This window comes from Pleurodeles waltl, chromosome 2_1 (genome assembly GCF_031143425.1).
Source record: "Pleurodeles waltl isolate 20211129_DDA chromosome 2_1, aPleWal1.hap1.20221129, whole genome shotgun sequence".
NCBI lineage: Eukaryota > Metazoa > Chordata > Amphibia > Caudata > Salamandridae > Pleurodeles > Pleurodeles waltl.
Genome location: NC_090438.1, coordinates 51,123,324 through 51,148,760, shown reverse-complemented (window position 1 = coordinate 51,148,760; position 25,437 = coordinate 51,123,324). Strand labels below are relative to the sequence as shown.

General features: G+C 44.3%; 1 protein-coding gene across 6 annotated transcripts in view; it reads right to left on the bottom strand.

The window, feature by feature from the left end:
• EDA (ectodysplasin A) overlaps positions 1-25,437 on the bottom strand; it is a 1,298,941-nt gene that overhangs the window by 524,809 nt on the left and 748,695 nt on the right. For all 6 annotated transcript variants that reach the window (XR_011199055.1, XM_069209933.1, XM_069209941.1 and 3 more), the window contains exon 3: positions 13,070-13,099. Coding sequence is in view for 5 of the 6 variants with exons in the window: in XM_069209933.1 (XP_069066034.1) it covers positions 13,070-13,099 (30 nt within the window). In the remaining variant the exon portion in view is untranslated. The remainder of the gene's footprint in view (positions 1-13,069; positions 13,100-25,437) is intronic.

Below are 25,437 nucleotides of genomic sequence, written 5' to 3'. Positions count from 1 at the left end.
GAATGTTTAAGTAGTATCTATGGTGTTAGACTGTTAGCGTAGAATTAAGTGGGGTTTCTCTCTGGAAAAAGTGCAGACAACAGTTGAAGGAAGCATTGGCGGCAAGGGGTTGTATTCATTGTCTTGCTCTTTATGTACTTAAATAAACTTAGCTCAACAACAGCGCACCTTGGTACAGTCCTACCTACATAGCATTGCAGGGGTGTAGTATGCATGATGTATATATCAGAGGTGTATTAGTCTGATTCAACTACAGGGTAAGAGCTCTTATGTATGGGACAGCAGAACTCCCAGACCTTATCTGCAATAGGAATTTGAAGGTCTTCCTCCAAACCTGCTTTGGCTGGGTAGTTAGGCATCCATTTCTGAATTTAATTTCTCTATAGATCTTAGTGATGAATTTCCAAGAGGACTGAGCATCAGTAATGAGTTTGAGTGGCTTAAAAAAATGCCGGCTACAGTGGGAAGTCAGGCATGATCTGTTTGCTAATTAATTTTGCCTGCAGTAGAGAAATGCATCTAACAGGGTAAGCTCAGGAGGTTCACCAAAAATGTTTAATGTGATGAATCTGCTGTCTTCATAGAAGTCTCCCTGTAGGAAGGTAGCCTCTTTCTAGCCTTGTTACCCCCACTTTTGGCCTGTTTGTGAGTATATGTCAAGGTGTTTTTACTGTCTCACTGGGATCCTACTAGCCAGGACCCCAGTGCTCATAGTGAAAACCCTATTTGTCAGCGTGTTTTATATGTCTCACTGGGACCCTGCTAGACAGGGTCCCAGTGCTCACAGGTTGTGGCCTAAATGTGTTCCCTGTGTGGTGCCTAACTGTTTCACTGAGGCTCTGCTAATCAGAACCTCAGTGCTTATGCTCTCTCTGTCTTTAAAACTGTCACTGCAGGCTAGTGACCATTTTTACCAGTTCTAATTGGCACACTGGAACACCCTTATAATTCCCTAGTGTACGGTACCTAGGTGCCCAGGGTATTTGGGTTCCAGGAGATCCCTATGGGCTGCAGCATTTATTTTGCCACCCATAGGGAGCTCTGACAATTCTTACACAGGACTGCCACTGCAGCCTGAGTGAAATAACGTCCATATTATTTCACAGCCATTTTACACTGCACTTAAGTAACTTATAAGTCACCTATATGTCTAACCCTCACTTAGTGAAGGCTAGGTGCAAAGTTACTAAGTGTGAGGGCACCCTGGCACTAGCCAAGGTGCCCCCACATAGTTCAGGACAATTCCCCGGGACTTTGTGAGTGCGGGGACACCATTACACTCGCGCACTACATATAGGTCAATACCTATATGTAGCTTCACAATGGTAACTCCGAATATGGTCATGTAACATGTCTAAGATCATGGAATTGTCCGCCCATGCCAAATCTGGTATTGGGGTGCCAATCCCGTGCATCCCCGGGGATCCAGCATGGACCCTGGGTACTGCCAAACTAGCTCTCTGGGGTTTTCACTGCAGCTACTGCAGCTGCCAACCCACAGACAGGCTTCTGCCCTCCTGGGGTCTGGGCAGCCCAGTCCCAGGAAGGCAGAACAAAGAATTTCCTATGAGAGAGGGTGTTACACCCTCTCCCTTAGGAAATAGGTGTTAAGGGCTGGAGAGAAGTATCCTCCCCCAGCCTCTGGAAATGCTTCAAAGGGCACTGATGATGCCCACCTTGCATAAGCCAGTCTACACCGGTTCAGGGATCCCCCAGCCCCTGCTCTGGCACGAAACAAGACAAAGGAAAGGGGGTGACCACTCCCCTTTCCATCACCACCCCAGGGGTTTTGCCCAGAGCTCCTCCAGTGTGACCCAGACCTCTGCCATCTTGAATGCAGAGGTGTGAGGGTACAATGGAGGCCTCTGAGTAGCCAGTGCTATCAGGTGATGCCAGAGACCCCTCCTGATAGGTGCTTACCTGACTAGGTGGCCAATCCTCCTCTGAGGGCTATTTAGGGTCTCTCCTGTGGGCTTCTCTTCAGATAATGAATGCAAGAGCTCACCAGAGTTCCTCTGCATCTCCCTCTTCGACTTCTGCCAAGGATCGACTGCTGACTGCTCCAGGACACCTGCAAAACTGCAACAAAGTAGCAAGAAGACTACCAGTGACATTGTAGCGCCTAATCCTGCCAGCTTTCTCAACTGTTTCCTGGTGGTGCATGCTCTGGGGGCTGTCTTCCTTCACCCTGCACTGGAAGCCATGATGAAATCTCCATGGGTCAACAGAATCTTCCCCCTGCTAACGCAGGCACAAAACTTCTGCTTCACCGGTCTTCTGGGTCCCCTCTCATCGTGATGAGCATGCTCCCTGGAACACAGGAGCTGGATCCAAGTGACCGCGACAGTCCAGTGGTCCATGTGTCCAAATTTGGTGGAGGTAAGTCCTTTCCTCCCCACGCCAGACACTGATCCTGTGTACAGCGTGAACTGCAGTGGCTAGGGCTTCTGTGCACTTTTGCAAGGATTTTTTTGTGCACAGCACAGCCCAGGTCCCCAGCACTCCGCCCTGCATTGCTCAACTCACTGAGTTGACCACCGGCTTCGTGGGACCTCCTTTGTAGTGTTGAGACGACCGCCATGCTCAGTTTTCTTGAACCTATGTTCAAGTACTTCTGCGCGTGCTGTCTGCTTCTGCGTGGGCTCGCTGTGTTGCGGAGCGCCCCCTCTGTCTCCTCCTCCAAGGGGCAACCTCTGGGTCCTTACTGGGCCCGGGCAGCACCCATTTTCTTCAACCACGACCTTTGCAGCTAGCAAGGTTTGTTTGTGGTCTTTCTGCGTGGAAACAACCCTGCATCCTCCAGCACGCCGTGGGACATCTTCTGTGCAAAGGAGAAGTTCCTGGCATCTTCCGTTGTTGCAGAATCATCCGCTTCTTCCACCCAGAGGCAGCCATTTTGCACCTTCATCTGGGATTTAGTGGGCTCCTGCCCCCTCTGGACACTTTTGTGACTCTTGGACTTGGTCCCCTTCCTTTGCAAGTCCTCAGGTCCAAGAATCCGTCTTCAGTGCTTTGCAGTCTGTTGTGGTCTTTGCAGAATCTCCTATCACGACTTTAGTGTGTTTCTGGGGAAGTATGGTAACTTTACTCCTACTTTTCAGGGTCTTGAGGTGGGGTATCTAGGACACCCTTAGTGTTTTCTTACACTCCCAGCGACCCTCTACACACTACACTAGGCCTGGGGTCCCTAAGTGGTTCACAATCCACTTTCTTAGTATATGATTTGTGTTGCCCCTAGGCCTATTGCATCCTATTGTATTCTACAGTGTTTGCACTACTTTTCTAACTGTTTACTTCCCTGATTTTGGTTTGTGTGTATATTTTGTGTACTTTACTTACCTCCTAAGGGAGTATATCCTCTGAGATATTTCTGACACATTGTCACTAAAATAAAGTACCTTTATTTTTAGTAACTGCGTATTGTGATTCTTATGATATAGTGCTATATGATATAAGTGGTATAGTAGGAGCTTTGCATGTCTCCTAGTTCAGCCTAAGCTGCTCTGCTATAGCTACCTTTATCAGCCTAAGCTGCTAGAACACTACTAATCTACTAATAAGGGATAACTGGACCTGGCGCAAGGTGCAAGTACCATCAGGTACCCCCTATAAGCCAGGCCAGCCTTCTACACTCCCCCACTTTGTTATATGCAGTTTAGGAAGTTGGGCTGATGCGTTTTCTTCTGTCTTCATTGGGAAATGCAGGTGAAGTGGTGGAGGTTCATCAAGGAAATACAGTAAAGGCGAGTTAGTCATCTTCCTTAGCTTGTCCCATTCAATGCTGATACAATTGACTGTTAATTTCAGTGTTTGTACCTTTATTCCTCAAAGACCATTGCCCTCCCCAAGGGAGCTAGATGTGCTATATTGCGCTAAAATGCCACCTGGGTCAAATATTTCTTGTGGTGAGGCAAATGGTGTGCGAACTGTGCCTGTGAATCCAAGTAATATAATTCCATGTGTGGTATTGCAAACCCACTTCATCTATACAGTAAAACTGGTATGTCCCAGGAGAGTTGAGGCTTCTTTCCCTCAAGACATCTTCACTGCACAGCTTTGTAATAGTCAGGAAGAATCTCTTATTCAATGTGATAGGTATGTTAACAATGTAATAGAACAATTTGGGAAGTATCACCATTTTAATGAGGCCTATTCTCCGAGCATAATAAGCAGTATACTCTATCTATCTGATCTTCGAGGTGGCTGACCGGCTATCCATAATTCAACTTAATGATTTTGTCTATGTTTATACGAAGTGAGATATGAGTATGAAAGGTACTGCTGGTGATGTGTGTGATATTTTTTTAGGTAGGGCTGAGGGTCTCTTTTTCTGCTCATTTTGGGAATTTCTGAGTGTAATTTTGTATGCCTTTGAATAGAATCAATTTATAAAAAGATATGTATATACAATAAATAAAACCACGAAGAATGTACTAGAAATTCCCTTAATAGGTCCGACTACATTAAATAAACTTTTGGGATTCTTGGGATAGAACCGAATTTCTGGAGGTGGGGCTTTCTGTTTTCTTAATTTTCTTATTTTGTAGAGATAAGAGCTGACATACAGTCACCTTCATAGTCTTCAGAAGACCCTAATATATAAGGCCGATATCAGGAAAGATGGACCTATGCTCCTGACCTTCCAATAACCAATAGACTCTTTTTTTAATCTTAACATGGTTTTATCAGTACATATTGCTGACACAGTTATACATGACATTTACAAAACTGTAGAGTAGAACAGAATGATATACACAGAATCTGTCATGACCAATAATGAAATACCATGTGCACTCTTTATCTTTGCTGAAAAAGATAACAATCCCAAACCTCACACTGACCTTTCCCCTTCAGCGGTTCATATAAACATCGTGGTTATATCAATCCACCAAATAGTGCCAACTATATAAGCCTTTAGTTTCACAATGTGTGTCTTGAATAAGCACTCAAAATCCTAAAAAAATAATATTAAGTGTATAGCTATAGTAATATTTTGTGGTCACAGGGAGTCTATGGAGGATGCTTTAAGAGGGATTTGAATTCTTTCATCTGTAAAATCCCATCACTGGGCTATAAAATGCATCCTCAAGCCCGCCTATGTGTAAAGGTGGCTACTTTCAGATATCAACCAGGGAATTAAAGCTCTACTCAAGGTCTCTACAATGGGGAGAGGAAAATAAGTTACTTACCTGTAGCTGTGGTTCTCCATTATTGGAATCTTTCATAGATTCACTTGCTTGAATCATTCCCTGTCGTAGAGATGGGAGTCCCTGGTACCTTGAGATGGGAGTCCCAGGTACCTTAAAAAAGCAATGCAATTATAGGTATGGACCCTAAGGGTCCTTAGTACCAAATCATAGTAATTACTAAAAAAAGGACCAAAGTTAAGGCTTGACCAATCAGGTTGCATCACCCTGTAGATCATTCAGTTACTCAGATTTCAGAGCACACGTGTACATGTATAAATATATACTGAGAGATAGAAGAGGAGCTTCCCAGGGGAGGAGGGTGGATCGCATGTGAACCTATGAAAGATTCCTCCAGTATTGGAACTTTCATAGACTCACATGCTTGAATCAGAATAAACAGCAATGAATAACACATTTTCTTTAAATTTCATACATCTCATTTGATTTTTTTTCTCCAAATGGCCCCTGTCAGTGCGCACTCCATTTAGTCGGTGCTCGTGTCGGTGATGGGCCAGCCCTGTAAACACTTCTCCACCAAATGACACAAAGTCAAACACGGCACACACAGGAATCCTAGTGCTTGAAATATATTCTTTCAACATAGATGAAATACCCAAACAATGATGCCGTGTTTGACTTTGTGTCATTTGGTGGATATATATATATATATATATATATATATATATATATATATATATATATATATATATATATTTTTAAAGAAAAGAAACACCGACTTGCCAGGGATCTATTATGGCGGTCTTGATTTTTGTTGCCAGCAATGCAAAGCATGCAGATATAGCAAAGATTGCAAAAATGTAACATGGGGCGGTGGGCAGAACCAATATGCTATAAAGGGCTTTTTTACCTGCAACACTGAATTTTGTGTGTATTGCCTATGTTGCCCATGTGACAAGTTATATGTGGGTAGTACCATCCACAAGGCAAAGAAGAGAATGTTGGAGCATGTTAGAGCTATTCGCAATTTTGATCGCAATTATCCTGTGGCACGCCATTTTCATGAAGTACATCATGGCGATGAAAAACAACTCACATACATGGTCTGTGATCAAATTAAACCTAACCCAAGAGGTGGAGACAGACAAAAAATGTTACGTGTCTTGGAATCAAAATACATTATTAATTTCATGACTCTGTCGCCTAATGGGTAAAATTTAAGTGAGGAAATGAACACCCACCTTGGCAGTTAATCTGATTTTGAGCATAATATTGTTTTGGTCTTCGAGCTTCTATAGTGGTAATTTTGAGATTTTTGAGATTTTCTTTTGAAATTCTTTTGAGATTTTTGATGGTTTTAGCTGTGAGTGTCTAATCATGATAAAATGAGTATATGATGAAATGGAGACATGAAATTCACATTGCATTACAAATTTTTTTTGCTACTTGTATTATATTGAATATATAATTTAGAACCTATGGTATTTATACTTATTTATAAGTTGATTTAACATGATATGATGATAGTACATTTATAGGTTTAGTATGACCTTACATACTCTTTGTATGATGTTTCTTGATATGCATTATGTATTATGTACTCTTACAAGATGGCACTCATGTTTTCTAGAAGGACATGTGTATGTACTTTGGGATTAGTCCTTTTTTTATGCTCATGAATTTCTATTTAAACCTGTTTTTTGTTACACACCCCCACCCGTGAACAAGGCTACGGCCGAAACGCGTTGGGAGGAATGCCATTTTTTCCTTTTTTTCAATATATTTTGTAACTATCCGTTTGGGTTTGGTGTCTTGATTTCTTGTTTGATTGAACGAGTGAACTCATAAATATATATATATATATATATATATATATATATATATATATATATATATATATATATATATATAAACAAATAATCAACAATACTTGGGTAATGGGATTATTGCCTGGCGCTATTCCCTCAGTGCATTAGTCCCCACCAATGAAGTCATAAATAACACAAAAATAACAATAATGAGTTGAACACAAAAATCACAAAATGTTGATTCTTTGGTACTTCTTTTATTCTCTAACCACTGTGCCATTGGTTATTCCTTTAAATGGCATACACAGCCAACATGTGTTTCGTGCACACCACGCTTCTTCGGGGCTGTTTAAAATACAAAGATTTCCCATAATTTCTTATACTAATTAATAACATGAAAAACAAATACTACTGAAAGGAAAACTCATTTCCTTTGCTGTACACAAAACACAATCCTACTATATTTAATCTTAACCTGTACAGACATCAACTTAAACACATATCATACCATGAATTAGCCATATCACCCAATTCATATCAATTGGACAGAAGATCATTTCTTTTATGTGATTTGAAGATGTATTTCAAATATTGGGAGTGAAATTTTAGGTTGAAGAAAAGGATTTGTTTTTGTACCTAAGGTAATAATACGTATATTATCAGTGTTGAAAACTAATTTAAGCAATAAATATATGTTTCAGTAAATATTGAGAAATATGAGTCACTACAACATGTAAAAAATACTTATATATTTATCTAAAATATATATTTATATGCATATGTGAGAAATTAGTCGTTGAGGACAAACTGGAGAAATGCAAGGCATGTTATAGGTTTATGGAATTGATGTATTTGTGTGAATATTTCCCTGGGGAAGTCTGTGGGCCTGATGTGAAGTGGTTGATATGGGTAATTTGTGGTATGGTATGTGTTTAAGTTGAGCACAAGTTGCCATTCTGGGTAGGAATGCCTGTAAAGCGAGATGCACAGCCTTTAGTTCTAGTACACTTTTGTGTAGGTGAAGCTAAGAGGATTACCGTTTTCCGCTGACTTGAACATCTTTTAGGTAGGCTCCCCATCCCTGCAGGGAAGCATGGGTTGTGATGACTAAAGGAGCAGTCTGAGGCACGAAAGACAGGCCGACTGAGAGGTGTTCTTGTCTCGTCCACCAGGATAGGGCACTGATCATGCCTGGAGTGACCTGGATGAGGTTGTTGAAAAATCCTGTAACCTGGATCCATTGACTGCTCAACTCCTCATGTAGTCGGCGCATCCGCAAGCGTCAGAATGGAACTAGCAGAATGCAGGATGACATCATCCCTAGTAGAGATTTGTAGATGCGAACTGAAAGTGAGTTTTTCTTTGTCTAGATTTTGCTAAGTAATTAACTTTAACTGCCTCTCTGGAGTGAGGTAAGCCTTGCTGGGTATGTATCGATCCAGGCACTAAAAAGGTACTCTTTTGTGATGGACATAGATCTGACTTGTTCGGGTTTCAGAGTGAGACCCAGCTTTCTGAATAGGCGCAAGCAAGCTGTTGTTGATTCCTGAGCTGACTGACTGGAAGGTGAGCCTTGACTAACCAGTTGTCGAGGTAAGGAACTATGTGATGTCTGTGTTGTTTTAGGAAAGACACCACCAGTGCCAAACTCTTTGTGACAATGCAAGGGGTGGATTTTAGGCCAAAGAGAAGTACCTTGAATTGGTAATGGCTGTCAGCTACTGTAAATCTCAAATATTTTCTATGTTTTGGGTAAATTGGAACATGGAAATATGCGTCTTGGAGACAGAGGGTCGAGATAGTCTCCTGGATTGAGATGTTGGGTTGTGTCATGCAGCATTACCATGCAGAAGGATTGTTTTCTAAGATAGGTATTGAGGTTTCACAGATCTAGAAGTGGTTGCCATTCCCTTGACCTTTTTCAGGCCATGAAGAAACAGGAGTAGAAACCTTTTCCTTTTTGTGCTGCATAGACTCTCTCGATAGCCCCTTTTTATTTTGCATGGTTTTCACCTCCAACTTGAGAAGTCACAGATGGTTTGGGATTGATGGTTGAGGCACAGTTGGAGGCCATGTTTGGATAAACTCTAACGTATGGCCGAAGTGAACCAGGCCCAAAACCCATAGATCTGTTGTAATTTCGTGCCAATGGTGAATGTGATTGGATATTTTTCTGCCTAGGCCTGATGGAGAAAGAGGGGGAGTAGCCAGAGCCTGTAACTGGTCACTGACAGTGACCTATGTCCTTCCTCTGGTGTCCAGATTTTACCCTTGGCTGGGGTCTATTATAGGCAGCGGTTGTGGCTGCTATTTGGGGACAAAACTGGTGTGAGGTGGAAGAGGAAGAGGGGTAACAGTATTGCTAGTAGGCACGCTTGTATGATGGAAGACCTCTTCTTTGAGCACCCCGAAAGGTAATTTTTCTCTATTGGAGCGTCCCCAATGACTTTGTAGTGTCCGTCTTTATGGCCTGTAGGACGTCATTAATAGGCTTCGCCATCATAAATCATGTCCACGATTTTATTCTGAACCTCTGGTCTAAAAGAAGAAGAAGCAGCTTCAAGCCAGACTTTTCTCCTTAACATTGTCTCTGCAAGCTGTAGAGAAGCGGTTGTAGCGGTATCCGTGGCATAATTATAAACACTCGCTGATGCACGTTCACCCTCTTGCAGGATCTTTTTAGCATCAGTCTTAGCATCTTCCAGAAGCTTGTCTAGGAATGGTTCATAATATTCTTTGCCATCATAGGCCTCTTCCTGACACTTGACATGTAACCCGGATGAGCTGTGAGCCACAATGAAGGGACCCCGTCATCAGAGACCTCTTTTTCTAAGTGATGTGCAGTCAGTAATGGCAACACCTTGCTTGGAGAAGTTTGAGCAGGTGTCAGATGCTTAGATTTTTCTGGTCTCTGTGACTATTCAGAAATTTGTCCTGCCATCGAGGTCTTTGACAAGGTTGTTGTGGAGGGGGGTTTGTTTGTTGATGCTGTTGAAGGTTTTGTCATCGACAGAAGAGAAGTTGTTTTCGTCTACGGGAAAGTAATTGTTGACAAGGGTGTATTCATCAACTGGATTGTCGTCATTGAGTGGAGTGTCGTTGTCAAATGAAGACCTGTCGTTGATGTAGTTACAAGATAGATGTTCTTTTCAACATAGACTGTCTAGGAGATCGACTTGTCGACAAAGTCATTATTGACAATGTAGACACTGTTGTCCATGCAGAAATGGTAGTGGTTGTAGTTGTCATCGATGCCGCAGTGTATGTCTTCATTGTTGTCGAGGGTGACAACAATATTCTCATCAACGGTGGAGACGATGATTTCCTCGTCGATGGTGAGCAGCACATCGATGATGCAGGTTTTTTAAAAGAGTGCCTGACCTGTAGTGGAGGTGTTGGAAGCTCAGATAATGTCTTTGTATGTTGTTTTGAGGAAAGAGTGGATGATGTTTTCACTTTTTTCTGTGAAGAAACCTCACCTTGATGTGGTGAACTGGAAGGGCTACATCATCTGGGACTCTTTAGAGGTCCTTCTTGAAGACTTTTGAGGTAGCCCCAGAGGTGATTTGGACTGGGCAGAGACCCTCTCTCTCTCTTGAGAGACCTTCTAGAAGAGGAGGAAGAATGCTCACTGTCACTGTCCGATATAGGCTCCTTTCTGGTCTTGTATTTTTGGACCCATAACAGAAGCCCCCTTCACGGTCCTTTAGAGTCTTTGTAGAAAAGTTCCTACAAACCTTACAATCCTTAACTATATAAAGGATGGAGGCAGTAAATACAGTTGTGATGAGCATCATCAGAGTAAAGTCTCTTCTTCCCACAGTTCGCACAGTCTCTGAATTAACAGTTTTTTGATTTTTCTGACATGATGAAGTCAGATTTTTAAGCAGAATAAACACAGATAAACAGGAATGAAAATACCTGTTTATATTTGAAGAGATCTAGTTCTCAATTTCTCTGTAGAAGAAGTGGGGTAAGGCTGAGCAGAGTTTGGTGGAGACATCCTTGCAGGAGGTGCGGTAGAAAAGAATGAGTTACTTACCTTCGGTAACGACTTTTCTGGTGGATACATTAGCTACCTGTGGATTCCTCACCTAATGAATACTCCCATGGCGCCAGCATTAGACGGAAATCTTCTTCCTAGTCTCTGCATGTCGACGAGGACCTGAGTTCCTTCTCTCTCCCGCCTGATGTAGTGGATGTTATATTAGCGGCCAGGCGACACTCCACTAAATCTATCTACGCTAATAGGTGGTCTAAATTTGTTATGTGGTGTGGAGAGAGACAGATTGATCCCTTACATGCTCATCTGTCAGATGTTTTGTCTTTTGCTCTGTCTCTAGCGCAGAAAGGTTGTGCAGTGGCTACCATTAAAGGTTATTTGTCTGCCCTGTCAGCCTTCATTTGTCTTCCAGATCAACCATCGTTATTTAAATCCCCTATTGTTCTCAGATTCTTGAAAGGTCTTCTAAATAAATATCCTCCAAAACCATTCGTTATGCCTCAATGGGATTTGTCCTTGGTCCTCACTTTCCTTATGGGGTTCCCTTTTGGGCCTATGCATTCTTGCCCCTTAAGGTATTTGGTTATTAAAACAGTCTTCCTGGTGGCTATAACATCTGCAAGGAGAGTGAGTGAGTTGCAAGCCTTATCGGTAAAACCCCCTTATACAACTTTTTATGGGGATAAGGTGATGTTGAGGACCAAGGCTGCTTTCCTCCTGAAGGTTATTTCACCCTTCCATTTGGCCCAGACAATTACTTTGTCCACGTTCTATCCTCCGCCTCATCCTTCAAAGGAGGAAGAGAGACTACATCGATTGGACCCAAAGAGGGCGTTAAGCTTCTACATTGATAGAACGAAGGACTTCAGGCTGGAGGATCAGCTGTTCATCGGATACGTGGGCAAGAGGAGAGGAAAGGCAGTCCACAAGAGAACACTCTCCAGGTGGGTTGTTCTTTGCATTAAAATCTGTTACTCTTTGGCAAAGAAGGATCCTCCTGATGGAATTAGAGCTCATTCCACCAGAGCTAAGTCGGCCACTACGGCCTTGGCCAGGGGTGTTCCTGTGGTCGACATCTGCAAGGCCGCAACTTGGTCGTCCCTTCACACTTTTGCGAAACATTACTGTTTGGACTCTGAGGTCAGAAGGGACGGCCATTTTGCACGGTCAGTGCTGCAGGATTTCTTGGTTTGACCATTTCGGCACCCACCACCGGGAGTGGTACTGCTTTGGGACTCTATTCATTAGGTGAGGAATCCACAGGTAGTTGTATCCATCAGAAGAACGAGTTACTTACCTTCGGTAACGACTTTTCTGGTGGATACATTAGCCTTTCTCTTTCATTGCATTGGGTTGTTGTTCTCATGCACGTAAAAAATGTTGGTACTGACGTCGGCACGTCGGCGAGGACCTCTTATTGCCTGTATGATGTCAGACAGCGTCGCGTGGGCTAGAGTGACGTCCTCGTCGACGTGCAGAGACTAGGAAGAAGATTTCCGTCGAATGCTGGCGCCATGGGAGTATTCATTAGGTGAGGAATCCACAGGTGAAATGGTTAAAGTTGCCAAGATAAGTTTAAAAAGAAAGGTGAATGTCACATATCCTTAAATCTGACTAAATGGATAACCACCCTAATCTCAATAGTCCTCTTAATTCTTTGTCTAAACATAGCGCATTTTGCAATAAATATTACCCGGAGCAGTAGTGGTGAATTGCAGTTAGTGCCATGAACAAGAGCACATAATATAAGGGTGCAACCCAAGGGTGTTGCTAGTAACAGATACTGTGCGGAATTGCCACTGCCAGGAATGTACTGCATAAGGAAAATCCAGTATGGGTTCAAAATAGCGTGCAAGGCAAGCCAAGGAATGGCTACAGTATTAAGAATGGGAGTGCGACGGACAACGAAAACCAAAGTTGAAAGTAAAGATTCATCATTGCCAGGTTCATAGAGATTTAGGAACGTGTATATAAGGCTACCATAAAGAAATAACAAACCAAATATTCGCAGTTATTGAATGTACAGCCAATTACAGAGAAATTAAACTGAGTAACTAGTTTGTTTAAAAATGTTTTTGGTAAAACGTTAATAAAAAATCTTTTAAACATACCTTTTTTTTTGCTCTTCGATGAACTTGCCCCTAAAAAAGCAAAACCAAAGTAATAAATCTAAACTGCTTAAAATTATATATTATACAAATTTTCATAATTACAGTGCATGAATGTTTGCTCACCTGTAACACTAGTTCTGCATCAAGTATATATTGCTTAAACACGCAACATCTCGGTCCATGTTTTGCACCATGTAACACTTTTACAATGAGCAGAACAACAAGTTTCTCTAACTATAAAAAAAATACCAGTGTAATAGCAACATTTCCTTTCTGTGTTTTATCTTTTCCGAAAAATGTAAGTGTGGTGATAATTTGAAAACTCTCTCCACATAGCAATATCCGCTTTTGGGCTAGTCCTCGCTCGTACACATCTGTCAATACCTGGTTTTACAGACAGAAGCCAATGTGCAGCAATTTGACATTATAAAGTAATGAATATAACGACAAAATTGTACTTTTGATGTTCCTCTTCCTTTTTTACTACAATTCAGGGAGGCAGTGGTCTACCTGCAGCTCAGCGAGCCTCCTACTGACCCCTTGCATCATGCCTCTTCCCAGAACCTTTAGTGATCAGGTAAACCCAGACGATATGTATGGAATCTGCATCTTACCCATGACATCTGGGGCATGCAGCTTTTTGTGAGGCGTATACTGAGTGTGCTACTAGGGGGAAGTAAACCTTATGCCAGTTCTTTAAATAAAATCGTTTTATTCTGACATTGATAACGGCTGCTACTCTGAATCAGTTAAGGGAATAATTCCCTAAATGGAAGTAATATTGCCTGTTACTATTTGTCAGATTTCCTAGTTCTTGGAAACCGTCTCCTGCTGAGTAAAACCCATGTTACTCTAGCTGCGCAGGCTCTACATGTGTGTCAGTCGCAGCTGGCGACTGGGCAGTGGCGGGGTGGGAGGTGGAACAAAACAAAAAGAAAAAAAAACACTTACCTTAAGCGCACTGGCGCTCTCCGCACTGCAGGCACAGGCCCCCAGTCTTCCCTGCGGCCAATCATGAAGCTGCTCAGAGCAGCGTTATGATTGGCTGGAGCGCCCTGGCTGAGCGCTCCAAGGCAGAGTGGGAGACTGACCCTGCTCTCTGCAACAAGGCAACACAGTGCCGGGTTGGAAAGAGCCCTGTGCACATGTGTGTTTGGCCGGCCAAACATACATGCGCCCTGAGGGGAGTGTTCTGTGCACTTCCATCCATGGCTGTCATCCCTCCAGGGCCCGCTCCTTTAAAAATGAGATAATAATAATAACAATTGTTCATTATTGTTTTATTTTTAAAGGTTTGCAGCTGTTGCTGCAGCTGGTGGGAGGGCGGGGGGGGGGATTGGAGGGGGGAAGGTGAGCTCCTCCACCATTGTGAAGGAGTCACCCCTGGTGTGTATACCAAGAATATAGATTTTGTTCTCACACTCACAGCTCACACCAGGTTAAATGCTAGTCAGCACCTATACACTCAGTCACATATTTCCCTGGCTCCGACAGGGGCCTTTGCTTATCACCACATTAGTAGCTATATACATCCTCTGCCACATGGTTAATATCCTGATCCTTAACACTCATGGTCCGAACGCCCCAGTGAAATGGCTGGCCCTTTTCTCTCTGCTCAGAGACTCAATTTGCGATGTCTGCCTCCTTCAAGAAACACATCTCCTTAAGGTGGACTGGAGGCATCTACATTTCAGGTGGTTTGACTGCCAATATTTTACTTCAGGGCAGGGGAAGACAGTTGGAAGCAATCTTCCTGGCCATGCACTTATCAAGGAGGGTGGTTCAGACCCAAACTAAAATTCCAGGTAGATTATTGTTCTCACGCATTGACGCAAAGGGTTTCAATTTCACATTGGTGGACATATACACTCCCAACAACCGTCAGGAGGCTGTCCTTGAGGAGGATTTGGGGCGGGTGCTAACCACGCCAGATACAGATATTATAATCGCGTGAGATTTTAACTTGGTCCCAGATGCCTCTATGGATAGGTCCACGCAGAGATCGGGTCAGACGGGGGTGCAGTTGTGTCGCAAGTAGTTAGCAGACGGCAGCCTGGTTGATATCTGTCGACAGAACCATCCTCACACGAAGAGCTATACATTTTATTCTGCGCACACCAGTCCTACGCTAGGATTGATATTTTCTTATTTCCCAGTGCTTGGCCATAGTAACTCAGGCAGTTGGCATTGGAGGGGCAGCACTTTCGACTACTTCCCCATATCTATCACTTGACACCTATCGGATCCCATATCACAACATCGCAGGTGGCGCCTTAATCATACCCTTTTAGGCCAGGAGGACACAGTCAATGAAATAACATCCACCATTAGAGACTTTTTGCACACTGAGATACCCCCAAGACCTCCATCGCACTACTTTGGGACACGTTAAAGGCAATCCTCTGAGGTGGTTTTCATAGTAGTGACAGCTTGGATGAACAAACACAGGAAGGATAGGCGGTCAGAGCTAGAGAATGAGATGAGAGACTTACAAGAAAAACATAAATGCACAGGCTCACTCAAGGCGAGGAAGTGGCTTACGACAGCCGGCAAGCAATTCAAAGTCATTAATATTGGTAGAGCTGAGTACGCTCTCCTGCGCCTAAAGCAGAAATATTATGCTGGTGGCAATAAAGCAAGCCACCTATTGCCCACAGTCTCTGGGCCCAGACCCAGCAACAGAAAATAACATAATTGAAGATTCACAAGGCTGAATGGTCGTTCAAAATGAACACACAGCTAAGGAATTTCAACACCTTTACTCCACAATCTACACTGCTGAAGAGCTGGCAATGGGGGATGATGAATAATTTCTGGCACAGCTGCCCCTGACCTGCTTCCCTCTGACTGACTCCTTGAGCTTGGATAAGGATATCCAAACCACTGAAGTGCTGATGGCCTTACGGTGGCTGTCACTCACCAAAGCCCTGGGCCCAGGCGGCTACACAGCAGAATTCTATAAGACCTTTGTACCTGCCCTAGGGCCCATTCTGGCTTGGCTGTATTACTCCTTTAGTGTGACTGGTGCACTCACTGACACTATGCAACTGGCCACCTTTACTGTTCTTCCTAAGCCGGGTAAGGATCCCACACATTGCTCCTCATATCGCCCTATCTCACTGTTGAATATGAACACCAAGATTTTTACAAGCATATTGGCAGCCCGTCTGGCCCCATTCATGCAACACCTGGTGAACCCGGATCAAGCAGGTTTCCTACCTGAACGCAACTGTAGTGATAACACCAAGCGTTTGTGCCACCACCTTGATAAGGCCCATTGGTCCTGTACCCCGCCATCTTGTCAGTCAACGCCGAAGAGGCTTTCAACTGGGTGCATTGGCCCTATCTCCAACTCGTCCTCACTAAAAAGGGCTTGGGCCCGAGGTTTCATTGATGGGTATAGTCCAGCTATCAGTAACCTTGGGCTGTGGTCACAGTCAACAGCCTGATGTCCCGGCCATTTGATGTCACTAGGGGTACTTGTCAGGGCTGTCCTCTGTCTCCCTCTACTCTTCACCCTCTATATGTAATCCTTTGCTGAACAGATATGTCTTAAAAATGACATTGGGGGCATGCAGATGGGAGGCAGAGACCTAAACTGGCACTTTATGCTGATGATGTGGTGATAATATTGACAAAACCTCTTTCCTCTCTACCCCCACTGATGAGGGGGATGGCTGCATTCAGGCGAGCCAGCGGTTATAAAATTAACTTCTGAAGTGCAACATTGTTAATCTCACTCTCCCTAAAGCTGACCAGGCCCCACTGGAGGGCCTCTTCCCATTTACCTGGATAGCTCAGGGAGTGACTTATCGGGGCCTCCAGATACTTCTGGCACTAGGCTGAACCGCCAACAGCAATTACGCAAAGCTTCTGGCCCCTGCTAGATCTGATCCTTCGCCTTGGAAGAGATATACTCTTTTGTGGCTAGGAAGGCTGGCAGCGGTTAAAATGACCCTCCTACTACCAACGTTGCTGTATGTTATGCAAAGTTCACCATTGCAGACACCCCCCCACCCCAGTGCCCTGAGCAAGTTATAACACTCCATTGAAGACTTTGTCTGGGGTGGGAAAATTACACAGGTTGCAAAGAAGGAAGCTTACTTGGCCTCCGCACAGGGTGGACTGGGTATCCCTAATTTAACAAGATACTATCAGGCTGCCCAGCTCCGTTATATGGTGGAATGGGCTAGGCCTTAAAATCCTGTCACCTCCCCCCGTATATACATTTCACCAGTGACACGAGCCATGATAGCAGTCTGGGACACAGTACAATCCCACCATAAGCTCTCCTCATGCATATCACCCCTGCTCCCCTTTATAGGCAATCCCGACTTTCTACAAGTGGCACAAGGCCTTTTCTTTGCCTGGCACTTGACAGACTGCAAGAGGTTGGGTGAGTTATTTGAAGCAGAGGGCATCATGGATGTTGCACAAGTTCAAACTCAGTATGGCCTCTCATCCAATGCACACTGGCACTACATGGCCCTCGGGCATTGGTTACTGCATCTCCACATCCACCCCTATGCAAGCCGACCTCTGACCTCATTTGAAAAGTGGATTATCACCCGCTCATCTCAAAATGCATGCTTTCTGACATCTATAAATTCCTCAACGCCCCCCAGAACCCTTCAAATCCCCAGCACAGCAATGCTGGGAGCTTGAATGTGAACGAACCTTTACTGCCGAAGAATAGGGCGACATCTGGCATAGGGCCTGCTGCTCTGGCTGTAGTGCGACAGGCAAAGAAATGATGCTCATGATTGCGCATTACTGGTACTACACACCAGCTAGGGTGGCCAAATGGAAAAAGTACAGTGACATGGCTTGCTGGAGACATTGTGGGCGGTTAGGTACACATCCATTTACTTTGGCCCTGCCCCAAGATATAACCGTTCTGGACAATGGTACTGGCTGACATTAATAAGATGTGTGACACAGACATTCCCAGATTCCTCAGTTATATACTTTTAGGGCTACCAAATCCGCTCACTTACCCACTGATGTCGCTGAGGAGGCGAGCTATCGCCCTGGTTCTGGGGCAGTGAAACAGGTCCTGTTGACACGCTGGCGCTCGGACCTGGTGCTGTCACATTTGGAATGGCTCCATAAGTTGTGGGATCTCCTGGGAATGGTGAAACTAACAGAAATTGCATCTCACACGTTACCATGCTTTGAGAAAACTTGGGAGAGTTGTGTGCAATTTCTGACCGATGAATTTTGAGAGTTAACATGCCCGGCCTACTTACAAATCCTCGGACTCACACACATGGGCAGTACTGCTTCGTGATCAATGGGGAGGGCTATCATGAGGTCTTCTTAACATGCTGTACTAGAGGTAATACGCTTTCATTTATAGTGAGCTGCTGAGGGTGTTTTCCTTTACCTATCCCCTACTCCTCTTCCCCTTCTCTCCCCTTCTGTTCCAGCTATTTCCCTCCTTGTCTTCCTCTGGTTATTGCATCTTGTCCTTTATTTCCCATCAGCCTTTGGCTGTAGGTGGAAGTATGTTGTAATGAATCTTTACTAAAAAAAAAAGGAAGACGATTCAAACCATAAATCAAACACAACAGGTTTTTGTACAACCGGCATTCTCAACTCACATATTTGAAAGTGCTTTCATACGTCATAATGAAGAAAAAAAAAAGTTTAAGTGACAAAATATTTACCCCTGATTTATCAAATTATTTTGTTTTCACTTTGTACAAATCAGACAACACTAACATTTTATCTATTTGTCTTTCGTTATGTAAAGGCTTTGTTTTTACCACTTTATGGATTTTTTTCTACAGTTTTTATTTTTTATATGGGGCGAACGTGCCCAAATACTATTGTAATTGCTTTACATGAGCAGCAGTCACATTACACAAGGTCACATTCACTTTTTTGCAGGCAAGGGTAGGTTAACTGATTTGCCAAGAATCACAGGATGTTAAGCCAACGCCAAGACTGGAACCTGGTTCCCCAGTTCCAAAGTCATTCCCTCTGGCAGTAACAGCACATCCTGTGTAGAGGGGTGGTGTCAGGCAGAAACCACTTGAAAGCTTGGCTTGTTATGGCCTCAAGTATCCAACAAGACTTCTAGCTAAGCCAGAGCCAGGTTTCAGCCTCAAGCTTTCAGCAGCTTCCCCATTGTATGCTTTGCTCTTTCAGGTGTATAGATCCCTCGAACAGTAGGAACCTACCCCCCTCAAAGAGGTGACGCATATAGGTATTCCCCCACCACTCAAATAATGGCCTTGGTTCCTGATTTTAGGGCCCTTTAGTAAAGTAGGCACCTCATGGAAAGTATGGCATCTGTCTCCCAATTTGTGTATATACCTGTTCCAAACATGACCATTAGGTGCCATACCGATCGTGTGCTGATCTGAGAAGAACGCTCCCTGCCCAAGAAAGACAACCCTCAAGTTAGTTACTGCAGTGGTGCAGCAAGTGAAGACGTTTCCCTGTTAAGGCCACCTTCCTACCATTTTGTAGGATACCAGGTTATATATCTTTAGGCCCAGGAGTGTAAGACCCTGTTTTTGGAGGGCCATCTTAACCCCTTCTGTGCCCAGGACGTAATGGTTACATCCTGAGGCACAGTGCTTGTGTGCCCAGGACGTAACCATTACGTCCTGGGCACAGAGCCCAGAGGGAGCGCTAGCGCTCCCTCTCTGGGGTTCCCCCTCCCACCCACCCAAGGCAGGGATGGAAGGGGAAGCCCTTCCCCTTCCACCCCCGATCTCCCCCCCTCCCTTGTGACGCGCTGACAATCACAGAGGCCTCCTCCCATCGCGCTGGAAGATGAGTTTCCAGCGCGATCGGAAGAGAAATGCAAAGCATTTCTCTTCTGATCACGTGGAGGAGGCTGGAGAGGTTTCAAAGGGTAGGAAATGAATTTCCTTCCCTTTGAAGTCTCTCTGAGTGTTTTAGCAGCCGGATTGCAAGCAATCCGGTTGCTAAAACGCCCACTAGACACCAGGGATTTACTTTGTTTTAGGAAATTGGCATGTGGGAGCGACCACTTGGGCAAGGGTCGCTCCCAGGGGGGGTATTTTTGTAAGGCCTTTTCTGCCCCCCCCGGGGGCAGATCGGCCAATTATTAGGCCGATCTGCCCCCAGGAGGGTCAGAAACCTCTAGGCACCAGGGATCATTTTTTTGTTTGTTTTGTTTTTGTTTTGTTTTTGTTTTTTTAGAGATGGGGAGCGGCCCATTAGGCAAGGGTCGCTCCCCTGGGGGGCAAATTTATTTAGACCATTTCTGCCCGGGCAGATCGGCCGATTTTAGGTCAGAAACAACTAGGCACCGGGGATCTTTTTTTTGCGCCAATGTCACGCAAGGGGAGCGACCCCGTAGGCAAGGGTCGCTCCCCAGGGGGGTGCGGTGGGGGGGCAAATTTATTTTAGGCCATTTCTGCACCCCCTGGGGGCAGATCTGCCTATTGTTATTAGGCCGATCTGCCCCCAAGGGGCAGAAACCTCTAGGCGCCAGGGCAAATATTTTTGGGTGTTTTCTTTTTGTATGTTTGTTTTTTTAGAGATGGGGAGCGACCCATTAGGCAAGGGTCGCTCCCCTAGGGGGCAAATTGTATTTAGACCATTTCTGCCCCTCTTGGGGGCAGATCGGCCAATTTTTGTTAAGCCAATCTGCCCCCATGGGGGCAGAAACCACTTAGGCACCAGGGATTGGTGTGTGTGTATGCATGTGTTTACTTTAGGGAGGCAGCCCCTTAGGTAAGGGTCGCTCCCCATGGGGGCACATTACTGCTGGCTATATCTGCCCCCCATTGGGGGCAGATGGGCCTATTTTTGGAAGGCCCATCTGCCCCAAGGGGGGACAAAAAGCCCACCAGAGGCCAGGGAAGTTTTTTTTCCAAAAATAGGCGGGTGGGGGTATGGTCATACCCCCAACCCAAATAAATGGGGCCAAAGTTGTTCTGCCCACTAGTGGGCAGATGGGACAATTACCCCTGATCCACACCCCGGGGTGGGGGGGGGCAAAAAGTCTACTAGATGCCAGGGAATTAAAAAAAAAAAAAAAAATATTGGGGTGGTGGCTACCAACCAGTATGGGCCTGGTTACGCCCCCACCTCAACTGAAGGGGGTAACAGTCTTTCAGCTCTCAACCGCACTCTAAAACATCTTATCCCACAGCAAGCAAGAAGACATTTGATTATTTGGGGTTTTAGTTTTACATTTGGGCCATGAGAACTTGGCTTACTCTCAAAATCGTCCCACTTGGAATGGTGAGGGCTGCACTTTATGGACCTTGGGACGCTGCCATGTAGAAAAATCCACAAGACCTAGACACATCTGAAAACTAAACATCTGGGTGATTCCAGGGTGGTGTGTTTCACATGCACCCCGCACCATTTTTGTACCCACACTCCCTTGCAAACCTCCAACTTAGCTGGAAATCACACATTTTTCCCATGTTTTTGTGATGGAACCTTCCGGAATCTGCAGGAATCCACAAAATTCCTAGCACCCAGCATTGTCTCATCTATACCGATAAAAATTCTGCTGCACTTGTCAGCCTAAAAATGTTTTTTTGCAAACTGCCCTTTTGGACCCCCTTTATTCCCCCTCAATATCGACATGTTTTTGGCTCTTCCCTTTCACAAGCACTTGGCCCACCTACACAAATGAGGTATCATTTTTACCGGGAGACTGAGGGGAACATTGCGTGGTATGAAATGTGTCCCAGTGCGGTGATCCCACACAGAAATGTGATTTTTTAGCTAAATTGGAGGTTTGCTGAGGATTCTGGGTAAGAAAACATTGGGGGATCCACGCAAGTCGCACCTCACTGGACTACCTTGGGTGTCTAGTTTTCAGAAATGTCTGGGTTTGCTAGGTTTCCCTAGCAGCCTGCTGAGCCCAGGACCAAAAACGCAGGTGCCGCCCCGCAAAAACAGGTAGTTTCGTATTTGATAATTTTGATGTGTCCAGATAGTGTTTTGGGGCATTTCCTTTTGTGGGCGCTAGGCCTACCCACACAAGTGAGGTACCATTTTTATCGGGAGACTTGGGGGAATGCTGGGTGGAAGGAAATTTGTGGCTCCTTTCTGATTCCAGAACTTTCTGTCACCGAAATGAGAGGTAAACGTGTTTTTTTGGTCAAATGTTGAGGTTTGCAAAGGATTCTGGGTAACAGAACCTGATCAGAGCCCCACAAGTCACCCCATCTTGGATTCCCCTAGGTGTCTAGTTTTCACAAATGTGCTGGTTTGCTAGGTTTCCCCAGGTGCCGGCTGAGCTAGAGGCCAAAATCCACAGGTTGGCACTTTGTAAAAAACACCTGTTTTCTGTGAAAAAAATGTGATGTGTCCACGTTGTGTTTTGGGCCATTTCCTTTCGTGGGCGCTAGGCCTACCCACACAAGTGAGGTACCATTTTTATTGGGAGACTTGGGGGAACACAGAATAGCAAAACAAGTGTTATTGCCCCTTGTCTTTCTCTACATTTTTTCCTTCCAAATGTAAGGCAGTGTGTAAAAAAGACGTATATTTGAGAAATGCCCTGTAATTCACATGCTAGTATGGGCAACCCGGAATTCAGAGAGGTTCAAATAACCACTGCTTCTCAACACCTTATCTTGTGGTCATTTTGGAAATACAAAGGTTTCTTGATACCTATTTTTCGCTTTTTATATTTCAGCAAATGAATTGCTGTATACCCGGTATAGAATAAAAACCCATTGCAAGGTGCAGCTCATTTATTGGCTCTGGGTACCTAGAGTTCTTAATGAACCGACAAGCCCTATATATCCCCTCAACCAGAAGAGTCCAGCTGACGTAACGGTATATTGCTTTAAAAAATCTGACATCGCAGGAAAAAGTTACAGAGTAAAACGTGGAGAAAAATGGCTGTTTTTTCCACCTCAATTTCAATATTTTTTTTATTTCAGCTGTTATTTTCTGTAGGAAACTCTTGTAGGATCTACACAAATGACCCCTTGCTGAATTGCAGCATTGGTTTCTCACCCATTTCGGTCACTAACTGTAAGGAGGCTGAAAGCACAAAAAATAGTAAAATTGGGGTATGTCCCAGTAAAATGTCAAAATTGTATTGAAAAATTGGGTTTTCCAATTCAAGTCTGCCTGTTCCTGAAAGCTGGGAAGATGTTGATTTTGCCACCGGAAACCCTTTGTTGATGCCATTTTCAGGGGAAAAACCACGAGCTGCCTTCTGCAGCCCTTTTTTCCAATTGTTTTGAAAAAAACAATTTTCACTGTATTTTGGCTAATTTCTTGGTCTCCTTCAGGCGAACCCACACAGTCTGGGTACCTCTAGAATCCCTAGGATGTTGGAAAAAAAGGACGCAACTTTGGCGTGGGTAGCTTATGTGAACAAAAAGTTAGGAGGGCCTAAGCGCAAACTGCCCCAAATAGCCAAAAAAAGGCTCTGCACAGGAGGGGGAAAAGGCCTTGCAGCGAAGGGGTTAACATAATTAGTTTACTCCTCGGGCATAATGTGGCCCATATTATCAAAGTAACAAGGCTAATTAGTTAGTGAAATAATGTATCATACAAAAACATAGGCAACACGACCATTTCAACCAACACAACCCTACACATCAAAAAAAGTAATAACGTGACCCATAGTTTCCCAGATCCTCAGAACTTTTCTTAACAAATGTGTGACTACAGGAGATGTCAATCTTTGATTACACCATAAAGCTAGAAAAAAACACTATTAGTGTTGCATTCCTTTCACCACTTATAAATGAAAAGATTTAGATTCAGGAAGGGATCCTATATAAGCCCTGATGAATGTCCCTGGCTTGTTTATAGGCACTAGTGAGTGCATAAACATTCTATCATTATATAGGATGAGAGAGGCACTGGTCTCTGTAACATCCATTACATGTTAACCATATCTAGATTATCTTCTAACAAAGGTATTTCCTTTAGGATTATCCCAGGTATTTTTAATTTATATGCTACTCAGCTATTGTCCAGAAAAGATTTATTGATAAATCCCTTTCAGTGAGGTTGATTCCATCCTAGTAGTTTCATCTTACGAGTGTGGGAAGGTCTCAAAGGTTGAAGAATGCCACAAGTTGTGGGTGAGGTCTCCTCATCCAGAAGAACAGCTTCTTGAGAAAGTGGTGTGGCTATGACACCAAATATGATGGCTGCTCTTTACTGGGCACTGCCACCACTCAGCCAACTTTGCCCAGTCTATGATGTTGCCTCATGCCGACAAATAATCGAATGTAAAGGAAAACTGATTATCTGAGACCAGCATGGACCAGGCTTGTTCTAGGGGTGGGTGACAGTTCTGGTAGTTCATAGAGCAGAACCACCCACTGACATCCCTCATCTACAGGACCTGAAATACAACGCAGAAAGACAACAATCAAAGGGTCCAGTCCTCACAAGACTGCAGCAACAAATTCACTAAACAGATTTCTGCCTCAGACAGGAAGCCCCTCCCCTGTCATCTGGTGATTTTACGTAACCTCAGAGGAGCATTCCTGCCTTAAGAGCATCAGAATAGTGTGCATACCAGGGGGGTTCAGCGGGGCCCTCTCCAGCTCAGTTTCTCACACAGTGGCCGAAATCTTTGGTTCCTAAAGGAGACATTTCTATATGTTTTGCTGTGGAGGTTTCTGGCTCCTACTGGAGGCTCCGCCAAGGCTTATCATCACCCGAATATTCAAATTTACAGACAGAAATGCTGTTCCCAAGGGCTCTCAGAAACACAATGCTTTAAAGTGTAACTCCACCCAAGTTATGATATTCCTGGAATATACTTTAAAGGCGCAACAGCAAAGACGCACTTTTCTAGAAGTAAAGCCAAAGATGCAGGTGATGAAATACTATGTATGTTGCTTTTTCTGTCATATCCAAAGGTCATTTTACAAAACCCTCTTCTTGGACACCCTAAAGGCAGCCTGGGCTTGGTTGGAGAAGAGACCAGAATTCTGTCAAGACAAAGTTCAATCATCTGATGTCAGAGAAGATGGCGGTGGAGACAGGGGTTGGAGGAAACTTCTGCAGCAGGCCCACAGGGCCAGGACAAGACATCATTCCATGGACAGACATACATGCAGTCCAAAATTTCAACGATCAGCATCTGTGAATGGGGCAGCTGCAGACTTGAGAACTACATCTTTGTAGCTGCTGGACAGTGGTTGTCGATCTACTCAGATAAAAAGTCCAACCTTATGTACTCTAAGGATTCTTTAGACGGTGTAGTGACTTCTAGCAGGTGTAGGTTACCCCAAACCTTTCAGTTTGGGTTTTAGAGATGTGTTATGGGGGCTAATGGAAGGATGCAGGTATATAGGAACAGAGTTCGGGTTTGTTTGCTCAGTTGGTAATTGTTCCTAGCTTATTCCATGACAGGTACTTCCAGCTTTTAGAGTACAAGGTGG